General features: G+C 43.3%; 1 protein-coding gene across 1 annotated transcript in view; it reads right to left on the bottom strand.

The window, feature by feature from the left end:
* Window positions 1–4,372: 4,372 nt before the first annotated feature.
* The window catches only part of zzef1 (zinc finger, ZZ-type with EF hand domain 1), a 54,266-nt gene continuing 33,505 nt past the window's right edge, over window positions 4,373–25,133 (bottom strand). The window contains exons 46-56 of the mRNA XM_038988518.1: window positions 24,931–25,031; window positions 24,543–24,678; window positions 24,254–24,439; window positions 23,827–24,000; window positions 23,509–23,652; window positions 21,400–21,568; window positions 21,017–21,115; window positions 20,560–20,725; window positions 19,337–19,487; window positions 13,884–13,955; window positions 4,373–6,580 (exon numbers count right to left, since the gene is read on the bottom strand). Of these exons, the coding sequence (XP_038844446.1) occupies window positions 6,500–6,580; window positions 13,884–13,955; window positions 19,337–19,487; window positions 20,560–20,725; window positions 21,017–21,115; window positions 21,400–21,568; window positions 23,509–23,652; window positions 23,827–24,000; window positions 24,254–24,439; window positions 24,543–24,678; window positions 24,931–25,031 (1,479 nt within the window). The 3' untranslated portion in view covers window positions 4,373–6,499. The remainder of the gene's footprint in view (window positions 6,581–13,883; window positions 13,956–19,336; window positions 19,488–20,559; window positions 20,726–21,016; window positions 21,116–21,399; window positions 21,569–23,508; window positions 23,653–23,826; window positions 24,001–24,253; window positions 24,440–24,542; window positions 24,679–24,930; window positions 25,032–25,133) is intronic.

The following is a 25,133-nucleotide window of genomic DNA, read 5'->3' as shown; positions in this document are numbered from 1 at the left end:
TAAAGATATATGAATAAGTGATGGTACAGAACGGCATAGGCAAGATGCAGTAGATGGTATAGAGTACAGTATATACATATGAGATGAGTAATGTAGGGTATGTAAACATAAAAGTGGCATAGTTTAAAGTGGCTAGTGATACATGTATTACATAAAGATGGCAAGATGCAGTAGATGATATAGAGTACAGTATATACATATACATTATATTAAGTGGCATTGTTTAAAGTGGCTAGTGATACATTTTTGATCAATTCTCCCCCTTTATTTAAACCTTGTCAATAATCAACTGACTGGCTTTCTTGATGTCTAAGGTATTCTCTCTGATATACAATCTGGTTTCAGCTCAGGTTACGGACGTGTCACTGCAACCTTAAAAGGTCCTCAATGATGTCATCATTGCCCTTGATTCTAAGCAATATTGTGCTATTTTTATTGACTTGGCAAAAGCTTTTGATTCAGTAGACCATTTCATTCTCGTGGGCCCGGCTAAGGAGTATTGGTGTCTCTGAGGGGTCTTTGGCCTGGTAAGTGACTCCAAACCTTTGAACAGTAGTGTATATATATTGTTTTATCCCCCGTCCCCGCAGGACGCCTTTTGGTAGCCCGTCATTGTAAATAAGAATTTGTTCTTAACTGACTTACCTAGTTAAATAAAAAGGTTAAATAAAAAACACATTTTAAAAATCCAGTGACACGAAGGCTGTAATAATGTGGTATGACAGCTCCAATTTAATGCTGCCGAGTCTGACTTTTCTCAGAAAATATTTAAAAGTTTAGTTTCAAAATAAGTCCCTATTGAGTAAGAACATCTAAGACAGAAAAAAAGACAGAGACAAACACGTACCGCATCAAAATTGTGTTTTAATTAAAAACAGATAACAATTCAATCCAAGCAGTACTCCCCACCCCTTTTCTCCCCCTTTTTCACTCATACAAAATCAAAAGAATCAAAGTGTCTAGTGTTTAGAGAACAATAGAATATATTATAATTCTTCTTTGTATGGGGGTTGATATGAAATACTCTCCTCTTTTTCCCCTGCATTATTATTACTATGTGCAATTAACAATATTCACAACTATGTACATTCAAACCCAAGTCAGTTTCAAATAAACTTCACCAACAAAAAAACAACAATAACCTTTAAAAGTAAAAAGATAGAAAAAAGCTAAAATTAAACAATATATTTATCTTTAAAAATATAATTGAAGACATTTACAATAATATGAGAGTTCAATTACGATTTCTTCATTTTTTATTTTACTGTAGGCACATTGTTGATACACTCTCCTTCATATGTATTAGGACATTGAAGCTAAAAACGTTTAATTTGGCTCTATACTCCAGCATTTTGGATTTGAGATTAAATGTTATACTAGGCCACGTCACCCTTTTGAGAGTATTATCCTACATATCTGTTTTACAGTTTTTAAATGAAAGCACTTTATGTATCCAGTGCCCCCATTTGAAGGTGACATAAGTATTTGGACAAAATCACTTACAGTGTACTTTTTAGCTGACAGCCGCTTTGCACTGTTGTACTATGGCTGTATTCATCAATCTAGCAAGACGACCCAGAAAGCTATGGCCTTTGGCTTTTTAAAATATTTTTTAAAACTTTTCAACCCATATGATCTAGTAGTACATAAAAGTAGAATAAGCCATATACAAATATGATGATACCACAGTAAATTCATGACACGTCAATGAATAATAATTTTCATACCTTATAATCCGTCTATACATAATTAATCAGTTTTAGGAACCCAAAATATTACAAAATATTGTGACATTAGTGATGTCTTACCAACATTTTGGCCATTTAAACGGCATGCGTCCTCCGAGATGCTCTGCAAAAATGCATTTTTATTGGTTCTACTGATGTGCTTTGTGTCAGTTTTCGACATAAAAAAACTGTTTAACTCATTTTAGGTTTAAGGAAGTGTGCAGGTCGCATTCTTTATCGTACAGCTATATTTGACTAATTTCAGGAAACTAGGCATATGTCACGCATCACAACTTAACAGGAGAGCCATTTCAACATAATCAAAATATTATTTACAACCATCTGCTCGATAGGAATCCAGCGTTGTCCATGTCATGTCTGTGTCGTGAGCAAGTGAGGTCGGGCACTGATGTTGAGCGATTAGGCCTGGGTCACAGTCGGCGTTCCAATTCATCCCAAAGGTGTTTGATGGGGTTGAGGTCAGGGCTTTGTGCAGGCCAGTCAAGTTCTTCCACACCGATCTCGACCAACCATTTCTGTATGGACCTCGCTTTGTGCACAGGGGCATTGTCATGCTGAAACAGGAAAGGGCCTTCCCTACAAAGTTGCAAGCACAGAATTGTCTACAATGTCATTGTACACTGAAGCATTAAGATTTCCCTTCAGTGGAACTAAGGGGCCTAGCCCGAACCATGAAAAACAGCCCCAGGCCATTATTCCTCATCCACCAAACTTTACAGTTGACACTATGCATTCGGGCAGGTAGTGTTCTCCTGGCATCTGCCAAACCCAGACTACCAGATGGTGAAGCGTGATTCATCACTCCAGAGAACGCGTCACTCCAGAGAACGAGTCCAATGGCGGCGAGCTTTACACCACTCCAGCTGACGCTTGAGTTGGATGCTCAGCCATGGAAACCCATTTCATGAAGCTCGAGACGACCAGTACTAGTGCTGACGTTGATTCCAGAGGAAGTTTGGAACTCGGTAGTGAGTGTTAAAACCGAGGACAGATGATTTTTACACGCTATGCCCTTCAGCACTCGGCGGTCCCGTTCTGTGAGTTTGTGTGGCCTAACACGTCGCAGATGAGCCATTGTTGCTCCTAGATGTTTCCACTTCATAATAACAGCACTTACAGTTGACCGGGGCAGCTCTAGCAGGGCAGAAATTTGACGAACTGAGTTGTTGGAAAGGTGGCATCCTATGACGGTGCCACGTTGAATGTCACGGAGCTATTCAGTAAGGCCATTCTACTGCCAATGTTTGTCTATGGAGATTGCATGGCTGTGTTCTCAATCTTATACACCTGTCAGCAATGGGTGTGGCTGAAATAGCCGAATCCACACATTTTAAGGGGTGTCCACATACTTTTGTATTTATAGTGTATAAAACGATGGGAAATTTATAAAATAAGTAATGTTAGTATTATCAGTAATTTCCGGTCTTAGTACTTGGTCCCATATTACTAGCATGCAATGACTACATCAAGCTAGTGACTACAAACTTCTTGGATGCATTTGCAGTTTGTTTTGGTTGTGTTTCGGTGAAGGTTGTGGCCAAGAGAAATGAATGTAATTTAAGGAACTGTGTGATTTTAGAATCACTTTTATTGTAAATAAGAATATAAATGTTTCTGAACACTCCTACATTAATGTGAATGTGACCATGATTACGGATAATCATAAAGTAATCGTTAATAATGATGAGCAACAAAGTTACAGAGGAACAAAGATCATACCACCAAAACATGCTAACCTCTCACCATTACCAATAAAAGGGGAGTTAGTATTTTTTGGGCCATTTAATATTGATGCCTCTAATTTCTCACTCATCATTATTCATGATTCATTCATGATTATCCGTAATCATGGTAGCATCCACATTAGTGTGTTCAGAAACCTACTCTATTCTTATTTACAATTAAAGTGAATTAATTACTCATATAATAATTCATTATTTACCATTCATTTCTATTGGACACAACAGAAACAACCTAAACAAATTGTAAACGCATCCAACACGTTTGTAGAGTCACAAGCTTGATGCAGTCATTGAGTGCTAGGAATATGGGACCAAAGTACTAAACTTCTGACTACTTTAATACACTAAGTGAATTTGGCCAAATTCGTATGGTACCTTCAAATGGAGGGGGGGGATGAGATACTTTAAGTGCTTTCAGTTCTAAACAATGAAACAGATATGTATGAAAATAATCTCAAATAGAAGGTGATATTTTGTACTGTCGCCTCAGAAAACATTTGATCTCAAATCCAAAATTCGGGAATATAGAGCCAAATGAAACTTGTAGCTTCCCTGTCCAAATAAAGATGTAGGGGAGTATACGTGAGGCGCTGTTGAACTGGATTCTCTGGGAGGGAAGAGACGCCCATGTTGGGGGTCATCTTGGTGGCCGTGTGACGGCCATTTTTAGATGCTCAACACTGGCTGACGCTCATGTAAACAAAAACACTGGAGACCCAACAGCCTGTGTCATCGTCAGCTAGCACCCAGCTAACCTGTTCTCAATAACAGTACAGGACCTCCAAAATAAAAAGAACACATCTCTTTTAGTTTTCCTTCTTTTTCCCTATTTCCACAATATACAGAGCAGTTATGTGACAACACATCCATAAAGTGCTCTGGTTGGAAGAGATATCATATCAGACACATTTAATGATTTGACAAAAAGGGTATTCTTTGGCATCCGTCGTCTTCCCTATTAAATTATGCCGCACACATAAAACTTAAACAAAAATAGAACTCTGAATATTGCAATGAATTTCCATCACCGTACTAAATAACACTGCAATATAATTGTCGATCCAATTCACCTTAAGGAAGCTGTTTTAAAATAAAAAGGGCTTCCGTCTTTTAATCTATTTGATCAGGAGAATTTATCAAAGGAAAAAAAGGAATAAAAACTAAAAATACAAACAAAAACTCTAAAACTAAAACAAAGAACTAAAAGAAAAACAACTTAATTCTAGATGTGATCATGAAACATAAGAAGTTCATATGTTTCTGATAAGAACCAATCACACTCCAGAAAGCTCACACACCTATCGGACCACAACCAATCACATCCCCGCATCAATATCTCAATCTGGCATGTCATTCAGGTCAAATATCCATAGTTCTGATATGTGGAGGTAATACTCACTATTTAATAGAGAGGTCCACATACTGTATGTGTTATAGCCAATTCTCAAGTAGTTTTAGCATGACAATGAAGGAACACAAGCTAGAGGTTGGTTATGGCACATTAAGCATGGACCGCCAGGCTACTATAATAAACTAGCCACACTATACGGTGTGTGTGTGTGTGTGTGTGTGTTTGCTGTACAATGGGCTTCATATCACACAGCTGACTGACCATGTTCTCCCTTAGCTTTGAACAGAAATGGCAGGAACACACTTTTCCCCTCGTGTGTGTCCTTATAAGCTACAGTACAGTATACAGCCAGAGTGTGAATATATAATATAACCCCATCAATACATGACCACTGTCATGCAGACAACTCTACAGTGGTGCGTGGTGGTCGACCATTTCACTCGTGTCATAATTAGCCAACACCAGTGACTGTCGACAAAGTGAGTTCTCCTGTTAACCATTGGTGCCATGTCCATGCACTGTGTCATTTTACCATGTCAACAGGTGCATATACCTATAGTCTGTGTGAATATACTGAAATCCAATATACCTTGGGAATATACTGAAATCCAATATATAGAGGAACCTAGATTACAATTTCTCCCATTATGTCGCTGCGTGAAAATACTGAAATCCAATATACGGTGTGAATATACTGAAATCCAATATATAGAGGAACCTAGATTACAAATTCTCCCATTCTGTTTCCCCGAGTGAATGAGACTAGGAAGTATGACAACATGAGACTGTTTCCAGAGTAACCCCGTAACCCTCTAAATTAAGTACTGTGATATAGACAGATGACACTGGGGCCAAAAACAGTTGTCCTCTATGTTCACAAAAAGGAGGAAGCTGTGGAGAAAACATAGTGGAGATGTTAGGTCGGAGCTCAGTTCTCTCTCCCCATGGTGACAAATCTGAGGCTCAGGGGCCTAAACAGAAATGTTCTCTCCTGTTCTGGGCTGTAGCTGTATTTTTAGTTCTGCTCTACATTGTCCACAGAGAGACAGGGATTCGGGGAGCTAGGCAAGGTGACCCGCTTCTCCATGAGCGACCGATTTTCTAAAACCAAGGTGGCTTTTGTTAAAAATAAAAAGAATAAACAGAAAATAAACAGAAAATAAACTTCTATTTCTCCACAGAAAGGTGACAAATTTGGCACACTTAATTTGCTTTAGCACAGGGGCTTCTGCAGCATCTTAATCCTAAACAAAGAGACACAGCTAGGCTATCTTCTTTCTCTGAAACCCACACGATGCTGATACGTTGTATTCACCTAAGGCAAAAGGATTGTGATAGAGTGATGTGTTGTTGTCGAGTTAGCCCCCCTTCTCCCCAGTCAATAAAAATAGTACAAAGAGATGGAGAGGGAAAACAGGGGGATTGAGAGAGGATAGAAATGGGGATTGAGAGAGAATAGAAGCAGGGAAGGAAGGAGTGAATCCCTTTTACAGTTCTGCTGTTGTAGGAAGACATTCAGAGGGTGTTTCTTTCTCTCCATCCCCTTCATCCCTCTTTCAGAGCTGGCAGAGACAGGATGTGAGGATATCCACCCCTCCAAGTCGCTAGCTTTCTTTTTCTCCTCCTCTCTCTCCACTGTTCCGTCTCTCTCTCCATTCTCAGGGGGATGTATTGAGCAGCTTGGTGGATTTATTGGGGTAATTGATAGCCAGACTGATGGCTGCGATGTTCTTCAGAGCCTGCGAGATAAAAAAAAAAGAGAGGAGAGTGAGTGAATGAGCAAGTGAGTGAGAGAGTTGATGTGGGAGTGAGAGAGAGAGAGAGAAAGAGAGGGGGAGAGAGAGAGGTGGGGATGAGGGAGTGTGTGAGAGGGGAGGAGTTGAGCAAGGAGAGAAGAGTTACAGTGCATTCGGAAAGTATTCAGACGCCTTGACTTTTTCCACATTTTTGTGACGTTACAGCCTTATTCTAAAATGTATTAAATTGATTCATCATTTTACACACGTCACCCCATAATGACAAAGCGAAAACAGGTTTTTAGAAATTTTTGCAAAAAAACCCAAAATACCTTATTTACATAAGTATTCAGACCCTTTGCTATGTGACTTAAAATTTAGCTCAGGTGCATCCTGTTTCCATTGATCATCCTTGAGATGTTTCTACAACTTGGAGTCCACCTGCGGTAAATTAAATGGATTGGACATGATTTGGAATGGCACACACCTGTCTATACAAGGTCCCAAAGTTGATAGTGCATGTCAGAGCAAAAACCAAGCCATGAGGTCGAAGGAATTGTCCATAGAGCTCTGTGACAGGATTGTGTCAAGGCACAGATCTGGGGAAGGGTACCAAAATATGTCTGCAGCAATGAAGGTCCCCAAAAACACAGTGGGCTCCATCATTCTAAAATGGAAGAAGTTTGGAACCACCAAGACTCTTCCTAGAGCTGTCCGCCCAGCCAAACTGAGCAATCGGGGGAGAAAGGCCTTGGTCAGGGAGGTTACCAAGAACCCGATGGTCACTCTGACATAGCTCCAGAGGTCCCCTGTGGAGATGGGAGAACCTTCCAGAAGGACAACCATCTCTGCAGCACTCCACCAATCAGGTCTTTATGGTAGAGTGGCAAGACAGAAGCCCCTCCTCAGTAAAAGGCACATGACAGCCCGCTTGGAGTTTGCCAAAAGGCACATAAAGACTCTCAGACCATGAGAAACAATATTCTCTGGTCTGATGGAACCTGGTCTGATTAACTTTTTGGCCTGAACACCAAGCGTCAGGTCTCGAGGAAACCTGGCACCATCCCTACAGTGAAGCGTGGTGGTGGCAGTGTCATGCTGTGGGGATGTTTTTCCATCGGCAGGGACTGGGAGACTAGTCAGGATCGAGGGAAAGATGAACAGAGCAAAGTACAGAGAGATCCTTGATGAAAACCTGCTCCAGAGTGCTCAGGACCTCAGACTGGGTCAAAGGTTCATCTTCCAACAGGACAACAACCCTAAGCACACAGCCAAGACAACACAGGAGTGGCTTTGGGACAAGTCTCTGAATGTCCTTGAGGGTCCCAGCCAGAGCCCAGACTTGAACCCGATTGAACATCTCTGGAGAGACCTGAAAATAGCTGTGCAGCGACGGTCGCCATCCAACGTGACAGAGCTTGAGAGGATCTGCAGAGAAGAATGGGAGAAACTCCCCAAATACAGGTGTGCCAAGCTTGTAGCCTCATACCCAAGAAGACTCAAGGCTGTAATCCCTGCCAAAGATGCTTCAACAAAGTGCTGAGTAAAAGGTCTGAATACTTATGTAAATGTAATTTCAGTTGTCTATTTTTAATAAACTTGCAAAAATGTATAAAAATCGGTTTTGCTTTGTCATTATGGGGTATTGTGTGTAGATTGCTGTTTTTGATATTGTTATACTCTTGTGAATTCATGAATGGTTTTTACTAGATTACTTGTAGTTTTTCATGTTGTCTGTCTGTAATTTTTTGTAATGACTTGGTGCTGCCTATCTTGGCCAGGACGCTCTTGAAAAAGAGATTTTAAATCTCAATGAGCCCTTCCTGGTTAAATAAAGGTTAAATAAAATAAATAAAAATTGATGAGGGGAAAAAACTATTTAATACATTTTAGAATATGTCTGTAATGTAACAAAATGTGGAAAAAGTCAAGGGGTCTGAATACTTTCCGAATGCACTGTATAACCTTCCAGTGTACCTACCTAGCTAATCCAAATATATATTTGCATTTATTGATTAACCTCAGCTTGAATTCATGGTGCTAGCAGCTGTACATAATTGGTTTTTAATGGACATAAATGAGCACGTGAGAGCAATAAATTATAAATGTAATAAAAACTGTTCACCTACAAATGTAGTCATTCTGACATTTAAGTCCAATTGTCACTTTAAGGAGGCTATAGTCTTGTTTTAATCCGATGTCTAAAATTTGAGCTAGGTAGGCGCAAGAAAAACTCTTAAAAAGGAATTGCTAACGACCCTGCCAAAAAATCTGGTATGTGGTTCTCGGTAACGACTGGACGGTTCATGACGAGAGACCGGGAGTGTATTGTGTGCCTCCAATCAAGTTGATTTGCGAATTTTAATCAAGATTGGTGTCATATTGGCATAGATATGATGGTAGGGAGATTTGAATTGAACACTGAGCTTCAACCAATGCCGATAATAGACGAAGATCAATGAGGTTTTAGACATCTTTAGACAGGTAAACCCTTCTCAGCTCTGACAATCAGACATTATAATTTTAATCGTGCATCTCCCAACCCCAGAATCCCCCCTCCCTCCACACTGCTTGCCTGCTGCCCCCTTACACCTCTGCCCTTCTGTTCGGGATCACAGCATAGCGGGGCGGAGATGATGTTCGCTAAGCCACGCATGATAATGAGAGGTAATTACCAGATACATTAGTACAGAATGCAGCAACAGCCCACATACAGAGCACCGGTAGGGGTTTATGTGTGTGCAGTCTGCGATGTGTCACTCGCATTATGATTCACCATTCGAGGAGAAAATGAGGAACAGCTGAATATCATAACTAAAGACCACCGGTATTCTCACTCTGGGACTCATCACACCCTGATTGACAAATGGGAAAACAGATCACCTCAAATTATTTGTCACATGCGCCGAATACAACAGGTGTAGACATTACTGTGAAATGCTTACTACCAAGCCCTTAACCAACAATGCAGTTCAAGAAATAGAGTTAAGAAAATATTTACTAAATAAACTAAAGTAAAAAAAAAAAAAAATGAGGCTATATACAGGGGGTACCGGTACAGAGTCAATGTGCGGGGATACAGGTTAGTCAAGGTAATTGTACAGTTCCCGCTCAGCCCAGTCAAAACTGTTCGCTGCTCTGGCACCCCAATGGTGGAACAAACTCCCTCACGACGCCAGGTCAGCGGAGTCAATCACCACCTTCCGGAGACACCTGAAACCCCACCTCTTTAAGGAATACCTAGGATAGGATAAAGTAATCCTTCTAACCCCCCCCCCCCCCCCCTTAAAAGATTTAGATGCACTATTGTAAAGTGGTTGTTCCACTGGATATCATAAGGTGAATGCACCAATTTGTAAGTCGCTCTGGATAAGAGCGTCTGCTAAATGACTTAAATGTAAATGTAAATGTTAAATGTAAATGTAATTTGTACATGTAGGTAGGGGTAAAGATAATAAACAGCGAATAGATAATAAACAGCAAGTAGCAGCAGCATAAAAACAAAGGGAGGTGGGGTGTGTCAATGTAAATTGTCTGGGTGGCCATTTGATTAATTGTTCAGTCGTCTTGTGGCTAGATGTTAAGGAGCCTTTTGGACCTAGACTTGGAGCTCCGGTACCGCTTGCCGTGCGGTAGCAGAGAGAACAGTCTATGACCTGCGTTTTTTTTTATTTTTTTGGGGCCTTCCTCTGAAACCGCCTAGTATATACAGTGGGGCAAAAAAGTATTTAGTCAGCCACCAATTGTGCAAGTTCTCCCACTTAAAAAGATGAGAGAGGTCTGTAATTTTCATCATAGCTCCACTTCAACTACGACAGACAAAACGAGAAAAGAAAATGCAGAAAATCACATTGTAGGATTTTTAATGAATTTATTTGCAAATTATGGTGGAAAATAAGTATTTGGTCAATAACAAAAGTTTATCTCAATACTTTGTTATATACCCTTTGTTGGCAATGACAGAGGTCAAACGTTTTCTGTAAGTCTTCACAAGGTTTTCACACACTGTTGCTGGTATTTTGGCCCATTCCTCCATGCAGATCTCCTCTAGAGCAGTGATGTTTTGGGACTGTTGCTGGGCAACACAGACTTTCAACTCCCTCCAAAGATTTTCTATGGGGTTGAGATCTGGAGACTGGCTAGGCCACCCCAGGACCTTGAAATGCTTCTTACGAAGCCACTCCTTCGTTGCCCAGGCGGATGCGTTTGGGATCATTGTCATGCTGAAAGACCCAGCCACGTTTCATCTTCAATGCCCTTGCTGATGGAAGGAGGTTTTCACTCAAAATCTCACGATACATGGCCCCATTCATTCTTTCCTTTACACGGATCAGTCGTCCTGGTCCCTTTGCAGAAAAACAGCCCCAAAGCGTGATGTTTCCACCCCCATGCTTCACAGTAGGTATGGTGTTCTTTGGATGCAACTCAGCATTCTTTGTCCTCCAAACACGACGAGTTGAGTTTTTACCAAAAAGTTATATTTTAGTTTCATCTGACCATATGACATTCTCCCAATCTTCTTCTGGATCATCCAAATGCTCTCTAGCAAACTTCAGACGGGCCTGGACATGTACTGGCTTAAGCAGGGGGACACGTCTGGCACTGCAGGATTTGAGTCCCTGGCGGCGTAGTGTGTTACTGATGGTAGGCTTTGTTACTTTGGTCCCAGCTCTCTGCAGGTCATTCACTAGGTCCCCCTGTGTGGTTCTGGGATTTTTGCTCACCGTTCTTGTGATCATTTTGACCCCACGTGGTGAGATCTTGCGTGGAGCCCCAGATCGAGGGAGATTATCAGTAGTCTTGTATGTCTTCCATTTCCTAATAATTGCTCCCACAGTTGATTTCTTCAAACCAAGCTGCTTACCTATTGCAGATTCAGTCTTCCCAGCCTGGTGCAGGTCTACAATTTTGTTTCTGGTGTCCTTTGACAGCTCTTTGGTCTTGGCCATAGTGGAGTTTGGAGTGTGACTGTTTGAGGTTGTGGACAGGTGTCTTTTATACTGATAACAAGTTCAAACAGGTGCCATTAATACAGGTAATGAGTGGAGGACAGAGGAGCCTCTTAAAGAAGAAGTTACAGGTCTGTGAGAGCCAGAAATCTTGCTTGTTTGTAGGTGACCAAATACTTATTTTCCACCATAATTTGCAAATAAATTCATAAAAAATCCTACAATGTGATTTTCTGGATTTTTCCTTTTGTCTGTCATAGTTGAAGTGTACCTATGATGAGAATTACAGGCCTCTCTCATCTTTTTAAGTGGGAGAACTTGCACAATTGGTGGCTGACTAAATATTTTCCCCCCCACTGTAGGTCCTGGATGTCAGGAAGCTTGGCCCCAGTGATGTACTGGGCTGTACGCGCTACCCTCTGTAGCGCCTTATGGTCGGATGCAGAGCAGTTGCCATACCAGACGGTGATGCAACCGGTCAGGATGCTCTCGATGATGTAGCTGTAGAACTTTTTGAGGATCTGGGGACCCATGCCAAATCTTTTCAGTCTCTTGAGGGGGAAAAGGCGTTGTCGTGCCCTCTTTACGACTTTCTTGGTATGTTTGGACCATGATAGTTTGTTGGTGATGTGGACACCAAGGAACTTGAAACTCTCGACCCGCTCCACTACAACCCCGTTGATGTGAATGGGGGCGTTTGGCCATCCTTTTCCTGTAGTCCACGATCATCTCCTTAGTCTTGCTCATGTTCAGGGAGATCAGGCCTACCACTGTTGTGTCGTCAGCAAACTTAAATTATGGTGTTGGAGTCGTGCATGGCCAAGCAGTCGTGGGTTAACAGGGAGTATAGGAGGGGACTCGGCTTGCACCCCTGAGGGGCCCCCGTGTTGAGGATCAATGTACAGATGTCTTGTTGCCTACCCTTACCACCTGGGGACGGCCCATCAGGAAGTCCAGGATCCAGTTGCAGAGGGGGGTGTTTAGTTCCAGGGTCCTTAGCTTAGTGCCCACAAAGCTCATCATTATGGTGTTGAACGCTGAGCTGTAGTCAATGAACAGCATTCTCACATGTGTTCCTTTTGTCCATGTAGGAAAGGGCAGTGGTGAGTGCGATTGAGATTGCGTCATCTGTGGATCTTTTGGGGCGGTATACGAATTGGAGTGGGTCAAGGGTTTCCGGGATGATGGTGTTGATGTGAGCCATGACCAGCCTTTCAAAGCACTACATGGCTACCGACGTGAGTGCTACGGGGCGGTAGTCATTTAGGCAGGTTACCTTGGTGTTCTTGGGCACAGGGACTATGGTGGTCTGCTTGAAACATGTAGGTATTACAGACTCGGCCAGGGAGAGGTTGAAAATATCAGTGAAGACACTTGCCAGTTGGTCCGCACATGCTTTGAGTATACGTCATGGTAATCCATCTGGCCCCGCGGGCTTGTGAATGTTGACCTGTTTAAAGGTCTTGCTTACATTGGCTACGGAGAGAGTGATCACACAGTCGTCCGGAACAGCTGGTGCTCTCATGCATGCTTCAATATTGCTTGCCACGAAGTGAGCATAAAAGGCATTTAGCCTGTCTGGTAGGCTCACGTCTCTGGGCAGCTCGCGTCTGGGATTCCCTTTGTAGTCTGTAATAGTTTGCAAGCCCTGCCAGATCCGACGAGCACCAGAGCCGGTGTAGTAGGATCCAATCTTAGTCCTGTATTGATGCTTTGCCTGTTTGATGGTTCGCCTGAGGGCATAGCGGGATTTCTTCTAAGCGTCCGGATTAGTGTCCCTCTCCTTGAAAGCGGCAGCTCTAGCCTTTACCCCGGTGCAGATGTTGCCTGTAATCCATGGCTTCTGGTTTGGAAATGTACAGTCACTGTGGGGATGACGTCGTCGATGCACTTATTGATGAAGCAGTAAAACAGTCCTGTAGCGTAGCATCCACGTCGTCTGACCACTTCCGTATTGAGAACAGTCTTAAAAGTGGTATTTCAACGTCATTTGTATAGCATGGATGGAGTATGTTTTGGAAAATTATGGAGATCTGGGCCTGGAGGCACAGTGAGAATGTTATCTAGCCTATATGTTTGAGCCCACATTTCAAAATGTATCATTCATGATATTGATAACCATCTAGGTCACAGAGTAGTCCTAGGCAAAGTGTAAGTACTTAGAAGATATTTGAAATAATAGTTTCTAAGCATTACCATCCTGGGTGAGTAGAATATGTCGTTACAGCCTCTAAATCTTTATACGAGATGGAAAAAGAATGTCACTTTCTACATGGCTAGCATCATGATTCTGGTGGTCAATCCCTGTCTTCAACATTACCAAGTACAAAGTGGTGCAAGTCTAACTGAGTTCTTACCAGTGCTGTGCGGGCTAGGAGCTGTTCATTGGTGGTCAAGGCTAATAGGTACCCCTGGAGAATGCCTTCCTCCTGGAAAACAAAGACAAGGGTTTGTAGTCCTTCTCAATAAGACCTTGCTCCTCCGTCCTTACATGCTTGCTACACTGTGACTTCCACGCACAGAACATACATTGAGCAAGAAAACTGAGGTACAAACAGTGAATATGCTATGGCTTTCCAATCATCGATTTCTGCCAAAAGTGCCCATACAACCTACAGTACACATTCACTGGAAAGAGTTCGTGAAACATTCCAGAGACAATCTCACTTGTCACTGGGAGAGTTTCTGACCACTTACCTCAAGAGTACTGAGAACAGCTTTCTGTGGTATGTAGAATTTAGCGTAGGAAAATCCTTCAAAATTACTAACAAATAAGATAGAGCTTCCAGCAGAAGAAGCCAATTCTGAGAAAGAATAACTCTGTCATGAAGACCTGGGTTCAAATAGTATTAGTTTTCTGTCATATACTTCAGCTGCGCTTAATTGAGCATGTCTGGCGCAATGGAACGAATGTAATAGTCCCCAGAAGTGCAACTCCAAACCTCACCCACCTGGCACTCCAGACAGGCTCAACCACACTCTGGAATTAGACAAAAAACAAATTCTATTTGAACCCAGGCAGGTCTGGTGTTACTGTTATTATGCAACCGTGGAGAGAGAAGAGTTCCAGAACATAGATAAGACTGTGACTGGCCAAATGGAGCTTTTATGGTGTAGCTAGTAGGAGAGGGAGACACAATCCAGACCCTCATACCTCCATCCCTCAGTCTCGCAAGCTGCTAAATGTGACCCTATTCCCTATTTAGTGCACTACTTTTGACAAGGGTCCATAAGGCTCTGGTCAAAAGTAGTGCACTATATAGGGAATAGGGTGTATTTTGGGACATATCCTCACTCTCCCTATCCCAGCCTGCTGTTTATACCAAGGTAACATCTTGGACTATTTGTACAGCTGACAGTGCACGACAATCCCTGACATGTATACTTCAGGAGATATAGGCGAATATAACTAAAGGATCCATTTGATGATGTTAGAAACGCCTTTATACAAGTCACTTCCTGTCTGAAGTACATTGTGTGGTTACCAAATAGCACCCTATTCACTACATAGTGTACTGCTTTTGAGAAGCAAAAGTAGTGCACTATACAGGGAAAAGGGTGCTATTTGGGATGCTGCCTATGTTTTAGAGATTAACATCTTCCCAAGGTGCTCTCATGCACATAGAACAAACGTTTCGGAAGTTGGGAACCCAGACCCAAATCTCCCATGCACGCTGGCCAGCTCTGTCACGAGACACTATAAGACACTGTTTGGGGAAGCAGCAGAAGTGACTGTATATTAACCACTGAGCCTTGGCAGTTCATACAGTATGTCTACTGGTTCTGGATGATAAAGTCCTGCACCAGATAGACCAGACAGGCTACAGTTGACAACTAGCCAAGCTGGCTTTATTTGGCACATTAACAGAAATGTTGATTCAGGTCTATTGTTTCTGTCAAATTAACCTCAATTATGAGTAGGGTGCTATTTGGGAGGCTTACATAATGTACTTGGTCCTCCGTGTTTGTTTTTTTGAAAACCTAATAAAGTAAAGTAAAGGCTCTGAAACCTGACGTGTCAACATGTTCAACAGCACGCCGCGCTCGCTGCATCAGTGTCAACATGGAAGTGTGAACTACGCTGTATGTCATCACCTTACTGGGAACTGCCCCATTTGTCAACACACTGACAAAGCAGATTCAATGCTCATAATTATTTTTAGGACAAAGGTGATGGCGTATCTATTACACCTTCACAACTCCTGTAGTCTGGTCTGAGCATAGACATCTGTATAATATATTGTCAGGGTGTGTGTGTGTCGATCTCTCTCTTTGTGTAAATGTGTGTGTGTGTGTGTGTGTCATAGTAGAACAGAGTCTAAGGTTTGTCTAAGGTTTAGACACACACACACAAACACACAGACTAGTGCATGCTGAGGCTATGGGCAGTGTTTCCCCTCTGATGTTTTCAGTGTTGGTGGCAAGGTTAGTGGGGGTAATTTGGGATACACAATAGTGTGCAATATGAATGACAAGGCCCTGCACACCTCTGGTATGCCCCTCTGTTCTTTCGCAGAACACAACACTTCACTACCCACCAGTTCAGATATGGAGAGTGAGTCAGCAGTAAATAGGCTTTGCAGCAAACAAACACATTTAGGTGTTTGTGAGAGTGTTTGTAAAAAAACAAGTATTTTTATGTGGGTTGATTATACAGAGAGAGATGGATTATATACAGTACCAGTCAAAAGTTTGGAAACACCTACTCGTTCAAGGGTTTTTCATTATTTTTACTATTTTCTACATTGTAGAATAATAGTGAAGACATCAAAACTATGAAATAACACACATGGAATCATGTAGTAAACAAAAAGATGGTAAACAAATCAAAATATATTTTATATTTGAGATTCTTCAAAGTCGCCACCCTTTGCCTTGATGACAGCTTTGCACACTCTTGGCATTCTCTCAACCAGCTTTATGCGGCAGTCACCTGGAATGCATTTCAATGAACTGGTGTGGCTGTTATAAGTTAATTTGTGGATTTTTTATTATTTTATGCGTTTGAGCCAATCAGTAGTGTTGTGAGAAGGTAGAGGTGGTATACAGAAGACAGCCCTATTTGGCAAAAGACCAAGTCCATATTATTGAAAGAACAGCTCAAATAAGCAAATAGAAATGACAGTCCATCATTACTTTAAGGCATGAAGATCAGTCAATACGGAACATTTCAAGAACTTTTTGAAGAAAGCTTCTTCAAGTGCAGTCGCAAAAACCATCAAGCGCAATGATGAAACTGGCTTTCATGAGAACCGCCACAGGAAAGGTGGAGTTACCTCTGCTGCTGAGGATACGTTAATTAAAGTTAAATGCACCTCAGATTGCAGCCCAAATAAATGCTTCACAGAGTTCAAGTAACACACATCTCAACATCAACTGTTCAGAGGAGACTGCGTGAATCAGGCCTTCATGGTCAAATTGCTGCAAAGAAACCACTACTAAAGGACACCAATAAGAAGAGACTTGCTTGGGCCAAGAAACCCAAGCAATGGACATTAGACCAGGTGAAATCTGTCGTTTGGTCTGATGAGTCCAAATGTTAGATTTTTGGTTCCAACCGCCGTGTCTTTGTGAGACGCAGAGTAAGTGAACGGTGATCTCTGCATACGTGGTTCCACCGTGAAGCATGGAGGAGGTGGTGTGATGGTGCTTTGCTGGTGACACTGTCAGTGATTCATTTAGAATTGAAGGCACACTTAACCAGCATGGCTACCACAGCATTTTGCAGCGATACGCCATCCCATCTGGTTTGCACTTAGTGGGAATATTATTTGTTTTTCAACAGGACATTGACTCAAAACACACCACCAGGCTGTGTAAGGGTTATTTGACCAAGAAGGACAGTGATGAAGTGCTGCATCAGATGACCTGGCCTCCACAATCCCCTGACCTCAACCAAATTGAGATGGTTTGGGATGAGTTGGACAGCAGAGTGAAGGAAAAGCAGCCAACAAGTGCTCAGCATATGTGGGAACTCCTTCAAGAGTGTTGGAAAAGCCTTCCTCATGAAGCTGGTTGAGAGAATGCCAAGAGTGTGCAAAGCTGTCATCAAGGCAAAGGGTGGCTACTTTGAAGAATCTCAAATATATTTTGATTTGTTTAACACTTTTTGTTACTACATGATTCGATATGTGTTATTTCATAGTTTTGATGTCTTCACTATTATTCTACAATGTAGAAAATAGTCAAAATAATAACCCTTGAATGAGTAGGCGTTCTAAAAGTTTTGACTGGTACTGTATATACACACAGTATTTCCAACAAGTCAGTTGGTCAAATGTCTGCCCGCCCTGCTAGAGCTGCCCCAGTCAACTGGAAGTACTGTTATTATGAAGTGGAACCGTTTAGGCGCAACAACGGCTCAGCCGCGAAATGGTAGGCCACACAAGCTCACGACCCGCGCATAGCGCGTAAAAATCGTCTGCTCTCGATTGCGATGTTCGATGAGCAGGTGTGCACATACTTTTGGTCATGTAGTGTATATAGTTAGATAGATAGATGGATGGATACATCGATGGATAGATGCACATGTTCCTCTTAGGTGAATCAGTGTGTGTGGACTGCGTGTCGATCTCAGGCCATCACTATGGTACCCAGTGTGACTGCGTGAGTGCTAGTGAGAACTCCTACTGCCCCCTGCTGGTAGAACCACACAACACTCCCACATGAAAACAACACATCAACCTTAGTTTGAAGCCCACACAGATCAACAACAACAACAGCAACACATCCACCATAGGTATTAGCCCAAACCAGACAGACAGACAACCAGACATACTCATTTCCTCTCATATCCCCAGCAGCCAGCGGCAGAGATCCATCTCTGAGACAAGTCAACAGATCATTCATTTCAGTAATTTCACTGTTGGACTGGCAGCTTAAGCCTCATTCATTCAGTGGGGAGAGGAGAGGGAACTGGTCTAGTCGAGAGCCTTTATAGCCAGTCAGGTTGAATGGGTATCTATCTTTAAATAAGTAGACGTGACGGCTCCGTCTGAACTCGCTCATTTTAAGAAAAAATGAACTCACGTCTCCACCTGTCAGAAGACAATGTAGACGTGACGCTCAATTTAAGGGACACCAAGCTGGAAGGATCATTTCCTGCTGGACTGCAAAACTACATGCACGCCTTTCCTTAATTCAGAATTCAAGGCAGGTTAAAGAGTGACTGGTCACCCACGCACCTATTGAAGGTTTCAGGTGGGCAGCTCTCTCTCGCTTCATCCTCGCCATCTCTCCTCTCGCTCTTTCCCCCTCTCCCACTCTCTCCCCCTCTTCATCCACTCTCCCTCCCCTCTCTTTCTTTCTCTCCCCATCCCAGGCTCCATCCCTCTCTCTCCACCATCAAGCTAGAGAGATAATAAATAGTGGTGTGCCAGCCAGGTAGCAGGTGCCAGGGGCTGTGTTGTGTGACAGATGGCAGACCTGCTGCTCTCTGCCTCGGGCCTGGACTGGGCCCAGCAGGTGAACAGGTGGGCTGAACAACACACTGAGGGGTCAGGGCTATGTGACAGTGCTATATTAACCTTCCTAGGTGGAAACAGGCAGGCTAGCTGACAACACAGATTACCACACACACACATATTGAGAAGTGCATTAACACATCTAGAGTGCCAGCACTATCCATAGACTGGTAACAGGTTCTTCACATTGACATGCCTGATAAAAAGGACAAGCTCCTTCGGTATTAGTAAACTACGTATGAACCTGTACAACCTTTTACTTACTACCCTCCCGCCATAGAACGTTATGTCCTCTAATTGGATAGCAGCAAGTGTGTCTGTGTGTGTATGCTGTGTGTGTTTCTCACCATGGCCCTGGCTTCGGCGATGAAGAAGAGCTCAGTGAGTGCTCTGTGTAGGGGCAGCAGTACAGTGATACTGGTGGGGTCCTGACTCAGACCACTCTCCATGGTCATGAACAGCTGCCATAGAGGCCTCAGCAGGGTCAGCTCACAGCCCCTACACACACAGAGATATAAGAGTTAGAGACTAGCACACACTCAAACACACACACACACACACACACACACACACACACACACACACACACACACACACACACACACACACACACACACACACACACACACACACACACACACACACACACACACACACACACACACACACACACACACACACTTGTTCAGTGTTTTTTCAGTGAGATGTGAACCTGCAAGTTGGGTCAAGTTAAGCTCCGTTAGTTCTCACCATTAGACGACATGATACATCTGTAGGATAGTGGGTTCGGTTCCTGGGATTACCCATACGTAAAATGTATGCACGCATGTCTGTAAGTCGCTCTGGATAAAAGCGTCTACTAAATCACATGTATTATTATAACACATTGTGTATTCTATTTAGTCAGGGTGATGTCACTACAGCCAGACGGGGCCAGCGGCATGGAAAATATGCAAATCCTCCAATAGATATGTGACCTCATCTCCATGGCAACTATCAGGACATTAGGTTTCTCTGGAATACTCTAAGCAAAAACGGTTTTCTCTAGCTCTAGGGGGAAACAGACGCGGAGGATATAGATGTGTTTGTAATCTTCATACTGAGCCTTGAAATTGGGTACAAAAAGGGTCCCCAGAATCTCATCCTAGGAAACTATTACCTAAATGGTTTCAGCTGCTAATCAGTAGGTTTACCAAAGTTTCAAGTATAATAGTGTACCCCAATATTTGTGACAAGTTTGCTTTATGATTCTAGTAGGCAAAGAGTGCGGTTGAGTCGTGTGTTTGGGAGTGTGAATCCAGCTTGTTACTTTAGGTACCTGATCCTAAACTAGGCTAGGTAGTGCCTGAAGTCATGAAAGCCTTGAGCAGGTGACAGAATGAGGTGTGTGTGTGCGTATTTACTTGTGTGGATACTGTGTGGATATACAGTTTGTGTGTGTGTGTGTGTGTGTGTGTGTGTGTGTGTGTGTGTGTGTGTGTGTGTGTGTGTGTGTGTGTGTGTGTGTGTGTGTGTGTGTGCATACGTTCAAGATGGATACGATGGACAGGGACATTGGACAGAGTCTCACCTCTGTGATTGACACTGCAGGAGGCGGAGCAACAGGTGGATGGCCTTCAGTCTTTGGTTCCCGGTCTGGCGGCAGGCCACGCCCACCTGCCACTCCCAGATGTCAGCCAATGGGAGGTGGCTGAGCACTTGGTCGTCAGCCAACATTTGTTTTAGGATCTCAAAACCTGTTTGAGGAAGAGACAAAGAGAGATTTAGACGTGAAAGGATAGTTTCTATTTCCCTCTATGATCAGACAGAGCACTCAGTAGCTCTTCTTCTCGTGTGCACGTATGTGTGTGTTCAGTCAACTGCATTAAAGACTCAGCTGCATTAAAGACCCTTTTAAAAGCTTAACCACATGAGACAGGTCCTCTGCTGATGCTAGCCCCGGCCCACTTCGTTCATCAGTCTCAATCTCCCAACGCCGCTGCAGTGTGTGTATGTAAGTGCGCGTACATGCGTGTGTGTAGACCGACCTGTCTGGAAGCGGCCCCTGTGTCCCCCGGTAACAGTGAATTTGTATCCCCACTCTGTGTTGCTCATGTCTGAGATGAACCTGTAGTGCAGAGTATCCCCTGTGGAGAAAACACACATCAATAATCAACACGTCATGAGCCTACACACACACAGACAGGTGGTGAAACTATGTAGATAGAAACCACATTGTGGAAACATCTTTAATACCAACTCCCGAAGCGATTCGCTTAATTGGGTGGCATACTTACTCCTAGTCCACTCTCCCTCGCCCAGACCCCTCTCCCTCTCCTAGTCTCCCCGTCCCCTCTCTCCCAGCCCTTTGTCCCTGTCCCAGCCCCCTCTCTCTCAGACAGTCCCTCTCTCCATGCCCCTGTCCCCTCACCAGGGATCTCGAAGTCAGTCCATTTCTGTGGGGAGCCGCTGAAGTTGTGCAGGTCCTGGAGAAAGTCAGAGCTGCTGCCCATGATAAGTTCATCACAGCCCTCCTCAGTGTAACAGCGGGAGTCAAACTTCACAGATAGGTAGATGGCCCCTGGGATGTGCACCTTGTCCTACAGAGAGAGAGAGAGAGAACAAGAGAACGAGAACGAGAGAGAATGAGAAAGAGATAATAAGTGAGAACGAGAGAGAGAAGCTCTACAACATCCTTGCTCGGCTGCAGAACAGTCAGTCCAACGCAAGCTTCCTCCATTAGGCCACACAGGAAGCCCACAGTACATATCTGGCGTGGAATTATCTTAATATCAAAAGAATGAAAACCACTTCCACATGCTTATATTTGAAGTTATGTATCATTTTCTTGCAAATGCTCATTGATACTGATATACAGTTGAAGTCGGAAGTTTACATACACCTTAGCCAAATACATTTAAACTCAGTTTCACAATTCCTGACATTTAATCCGAGTAAAAATTCCCTTATTTAGATCAGTTAGGATCACCACTTTATTTTAAGAATGTGAAATGTCAGAATAAGAGTAGAGAGAATTATTTATTTCAGCTTTTATTTCTTTCATCACATTCCCAGTGGGTCAGAAGTTTACATACACTCAATTAGTATTTGGTAGCATTGCCTTTAAATTGTTTAACTTTGGTCAAATGTTTTGGGTAGCCTTCCACAAGCTTCCCACAATAAGTTGAATAATGAATTTTGTCTCATTCCTCCGGACAGAGCTGGTGTAACTGAGTCAGGTTTGTAGGCCTCCTTGCTCGCACACACTTTTTCAATTCTGCCCACAAATTATCTATATGATTGAGGTCAGGGCTTTGTGATGGCCACTCCAATACCTTGACTTTGTTGTCCTTAAGCTATTTTGCCACAACTTTGGAAGTATGCTTGGGGTCATTGTCCATTTGGAAGACCCATTTGCGACCAAGCTTTAACTTCTTGACTGATGTCTTGAGATGTTGCTTCAATATATCCACATCATTTTCCTGCCTCATGATGCCATCTATTTTGTGAAGTGCACCAGTCCCTCCTGCTGCAAAGCACCCCCACAACATGATGCTGCCACCCCCGTGCTTCACGGTTGGGATGGTGTTCTTCGGCTTGCAACCCTCCCATTTTTCCTCCAAACATATCGATGGTCATTATGGCCAAACAGTTCTATTTTTGTTTCATCAGACCAGAGGACATTTCTACAAAAAGTACGATCTTTGTCCCCATGTGCAGTTGCAAACCGTAGTCTGGCTTTTTTATGGCGGTTTTGGAGCAGTGGCTTCTTCCTTGCTGAGCGGCCTTTCAGGTTATGTCGATATAGGACTCGTTTTACTGTGGATATAGATACTTTTGTACATGTTTCCTCCAGCATCTTCCCAAGGTCCTTTGCTGTTGTTCTGGGATTGATTTGCACTTTTCGCACCAAAGTACGTTCATCTGTAGGAGACAGAACGCGTCTCCTTCCTGAGCGGTATGACGGCTGCGTGGTCTCATGGTGTTTATACTTGCGTATTATTGTTTTTACAGATGAACGTGGTACCTTCAGGCGTTTGGAAATTGCTTCAATTTCTTTTGATTTTCCCATGATGTCAAGCAAAGAGGCACTGAGTTTGAAGGTAGGCCTTGAAATACATCCACAGGTAAACCTCCAATTGACTCAAATTATGTCAATTAGCCTATCAAAAGCTTCTAAAGTCATGACATAATTTTCTGGAATTTTCTAAGCTGTTTAAAGGCATTTAGTGTATGTAAACCTCTGACCCACTGGAATTGTCATACAGTGAATTATAAGTGAAATAATCTGTCCGTAAACAATTGTTGGAAAAATTACTTGTGTCATGCGCAAAGTAGATGTCCTAACCGACTTGCCACAGTTATAGTTTGTTAACAAGAAATTTGTGGAGTGGTTGAAAAACGAGTTTTCATGACGCCAACCTAAGTGTATGTAAACTTCCGACTTCAACTGTATATCCTATATTGAGAAACTTGTAGACTTTCTAGTGTGCCTGTGGTAAGAGTTCTCAGTGGGGAATTAGATCTATGTGGTACCCACCTCAAAGTTAGTGTTGTTGTCGTAGGGGTGTTTGGACTCCCTGACTTGCACGGCCATGCCAGGCTCCTCCATGAACTGACACGCTGTCAGAGACAAACTACCCAGCATGCTCTGGCTGCAGCCAACCAGCACTTTCTGTAGAATCTAGTGACCGGAGGAATGAGTTAACCCACATGAACATGTAGACACCCCACACACCTCCATACCACTCACTCACACTCAAATTTGTTCACACCCTCTCATCCGTTTCCAGAGTGGAAGCCCAATAACTCCCTGTGTGAAACATCACACACACACACACCACCACCACATGCTTACCCTCTCCCAGAGTGGTCTCTCCTCCAGCTGCATCAGCATGTCCAGGATGTAGGCCATGTGTGATGCCCCACTCAGCTCCAGAGCCTCCTCACTCAGTGGCGCCCCCTGGGGCCAGTCAGCCAGCAACGACGCCAGCACGTGGCGGGCATACAGGGTGGCGATGGCCTGGTTCACCTGAACATAATGATATCATCATATCATTTAGAAGACCATTTTATCAAAATCCACTTGCAGTACAGCGACTGCAGACATCTAGAGTAAGTCCTGGCCTAAAGAAGCATGTTCAATGGCTTAATATGTGTCCGGGAAACAAGCCCGTTTAGTATACGTGATCCTTGCAGGAATCGAATCCATAACACTGGCATTGCTAGCTAGTGCCATGCTCGTACAGTACCAACTGAACCAGACAGACAGGACCTCCACCTACCTTGACTAGGTACTGTCTGACAGAGCGGTTGCTGCGTGCGTCCAGCTCCTTGTGAAGCAGGGCGGAGGACTTGGTGCGGCGCTGCTTGGCGTAGCTCAGCTGGAGGTCAGTCTCCGTGTTGGTGATCAGCTTTTGAGTCACCACCGTGGTCTCCTCCGTAGCCTTCTCACAGTGACTGGGCTTGGACTGGGAGAGGAAGGGGGAAGGGGAGTGGGTTATTTATCAACTTGTTCTATTATCTTGCTGACACCAATTCTTCAAACTACGTCATATGTAATGCAGTGCTCACCACACAGGGCACGACGATCATGTCAGTGTCCACAGCCTTGGTGCTCCTCTCCTCAGAGCGAGGTCTCTTGGTGGGCTGCCACTTCTGAGCCAGCGTCCTAATCGTCTCGTCCGTCTTTATCACATCGCCATCAAACCTGCGGGACGTCAACCAAGTCAGCCACCACCACGCAACGTCATAGCAGAACATTGTCTGGGATGGATGAAAGCTACACAAGTCAGGCATGAAAATGACATTGGTGCAATGGTATTCAAAACACATTCTTTATGAAGCATATATATTTTTTTTTCTTCTGTAAAGTGTGTTGTAACTGTTAGATGCACTTTTATTCAATTGTGATTTGATTTGTATGGAGGAATGTATGACAGGAATGTGATCCAATTCTCACCTCTTCTGCACCTCCAGAAAGAAGGAGTCTGTTCTCTTCATCTGCAGCTCGTACATGGCCCGCAGGATGTGCAGGGGCGCGTTTAAGGCATCATGGGTAATCTGAAACAGACACAATTCAGAGAGGTTGTTACAATTCAGAGAGAGAGAGATCGTTACTTTCTCGTCCAAGTGGTTTAGTGCTATTAAAGCAGGGGTTCACAA

This window comes from Salvelinus namaycush, chromosome 3 (genome assembly GCF_016432855.1).
Source record: "Salvelinus namaycush isolate Seneca chromosome 3, SaNama_1.0, whole genome shotgun sequence".
Classification (NCBI taxonomy): Eukaryota; Metazoa; Chordata; class Actinopteri; order Salmoniformes; family Salmonidae; genus Salvelinus; species Salvelinus namaycush.
This window is presented reverse-complemented; position numbering and strand designations above follow the sequence as displayed.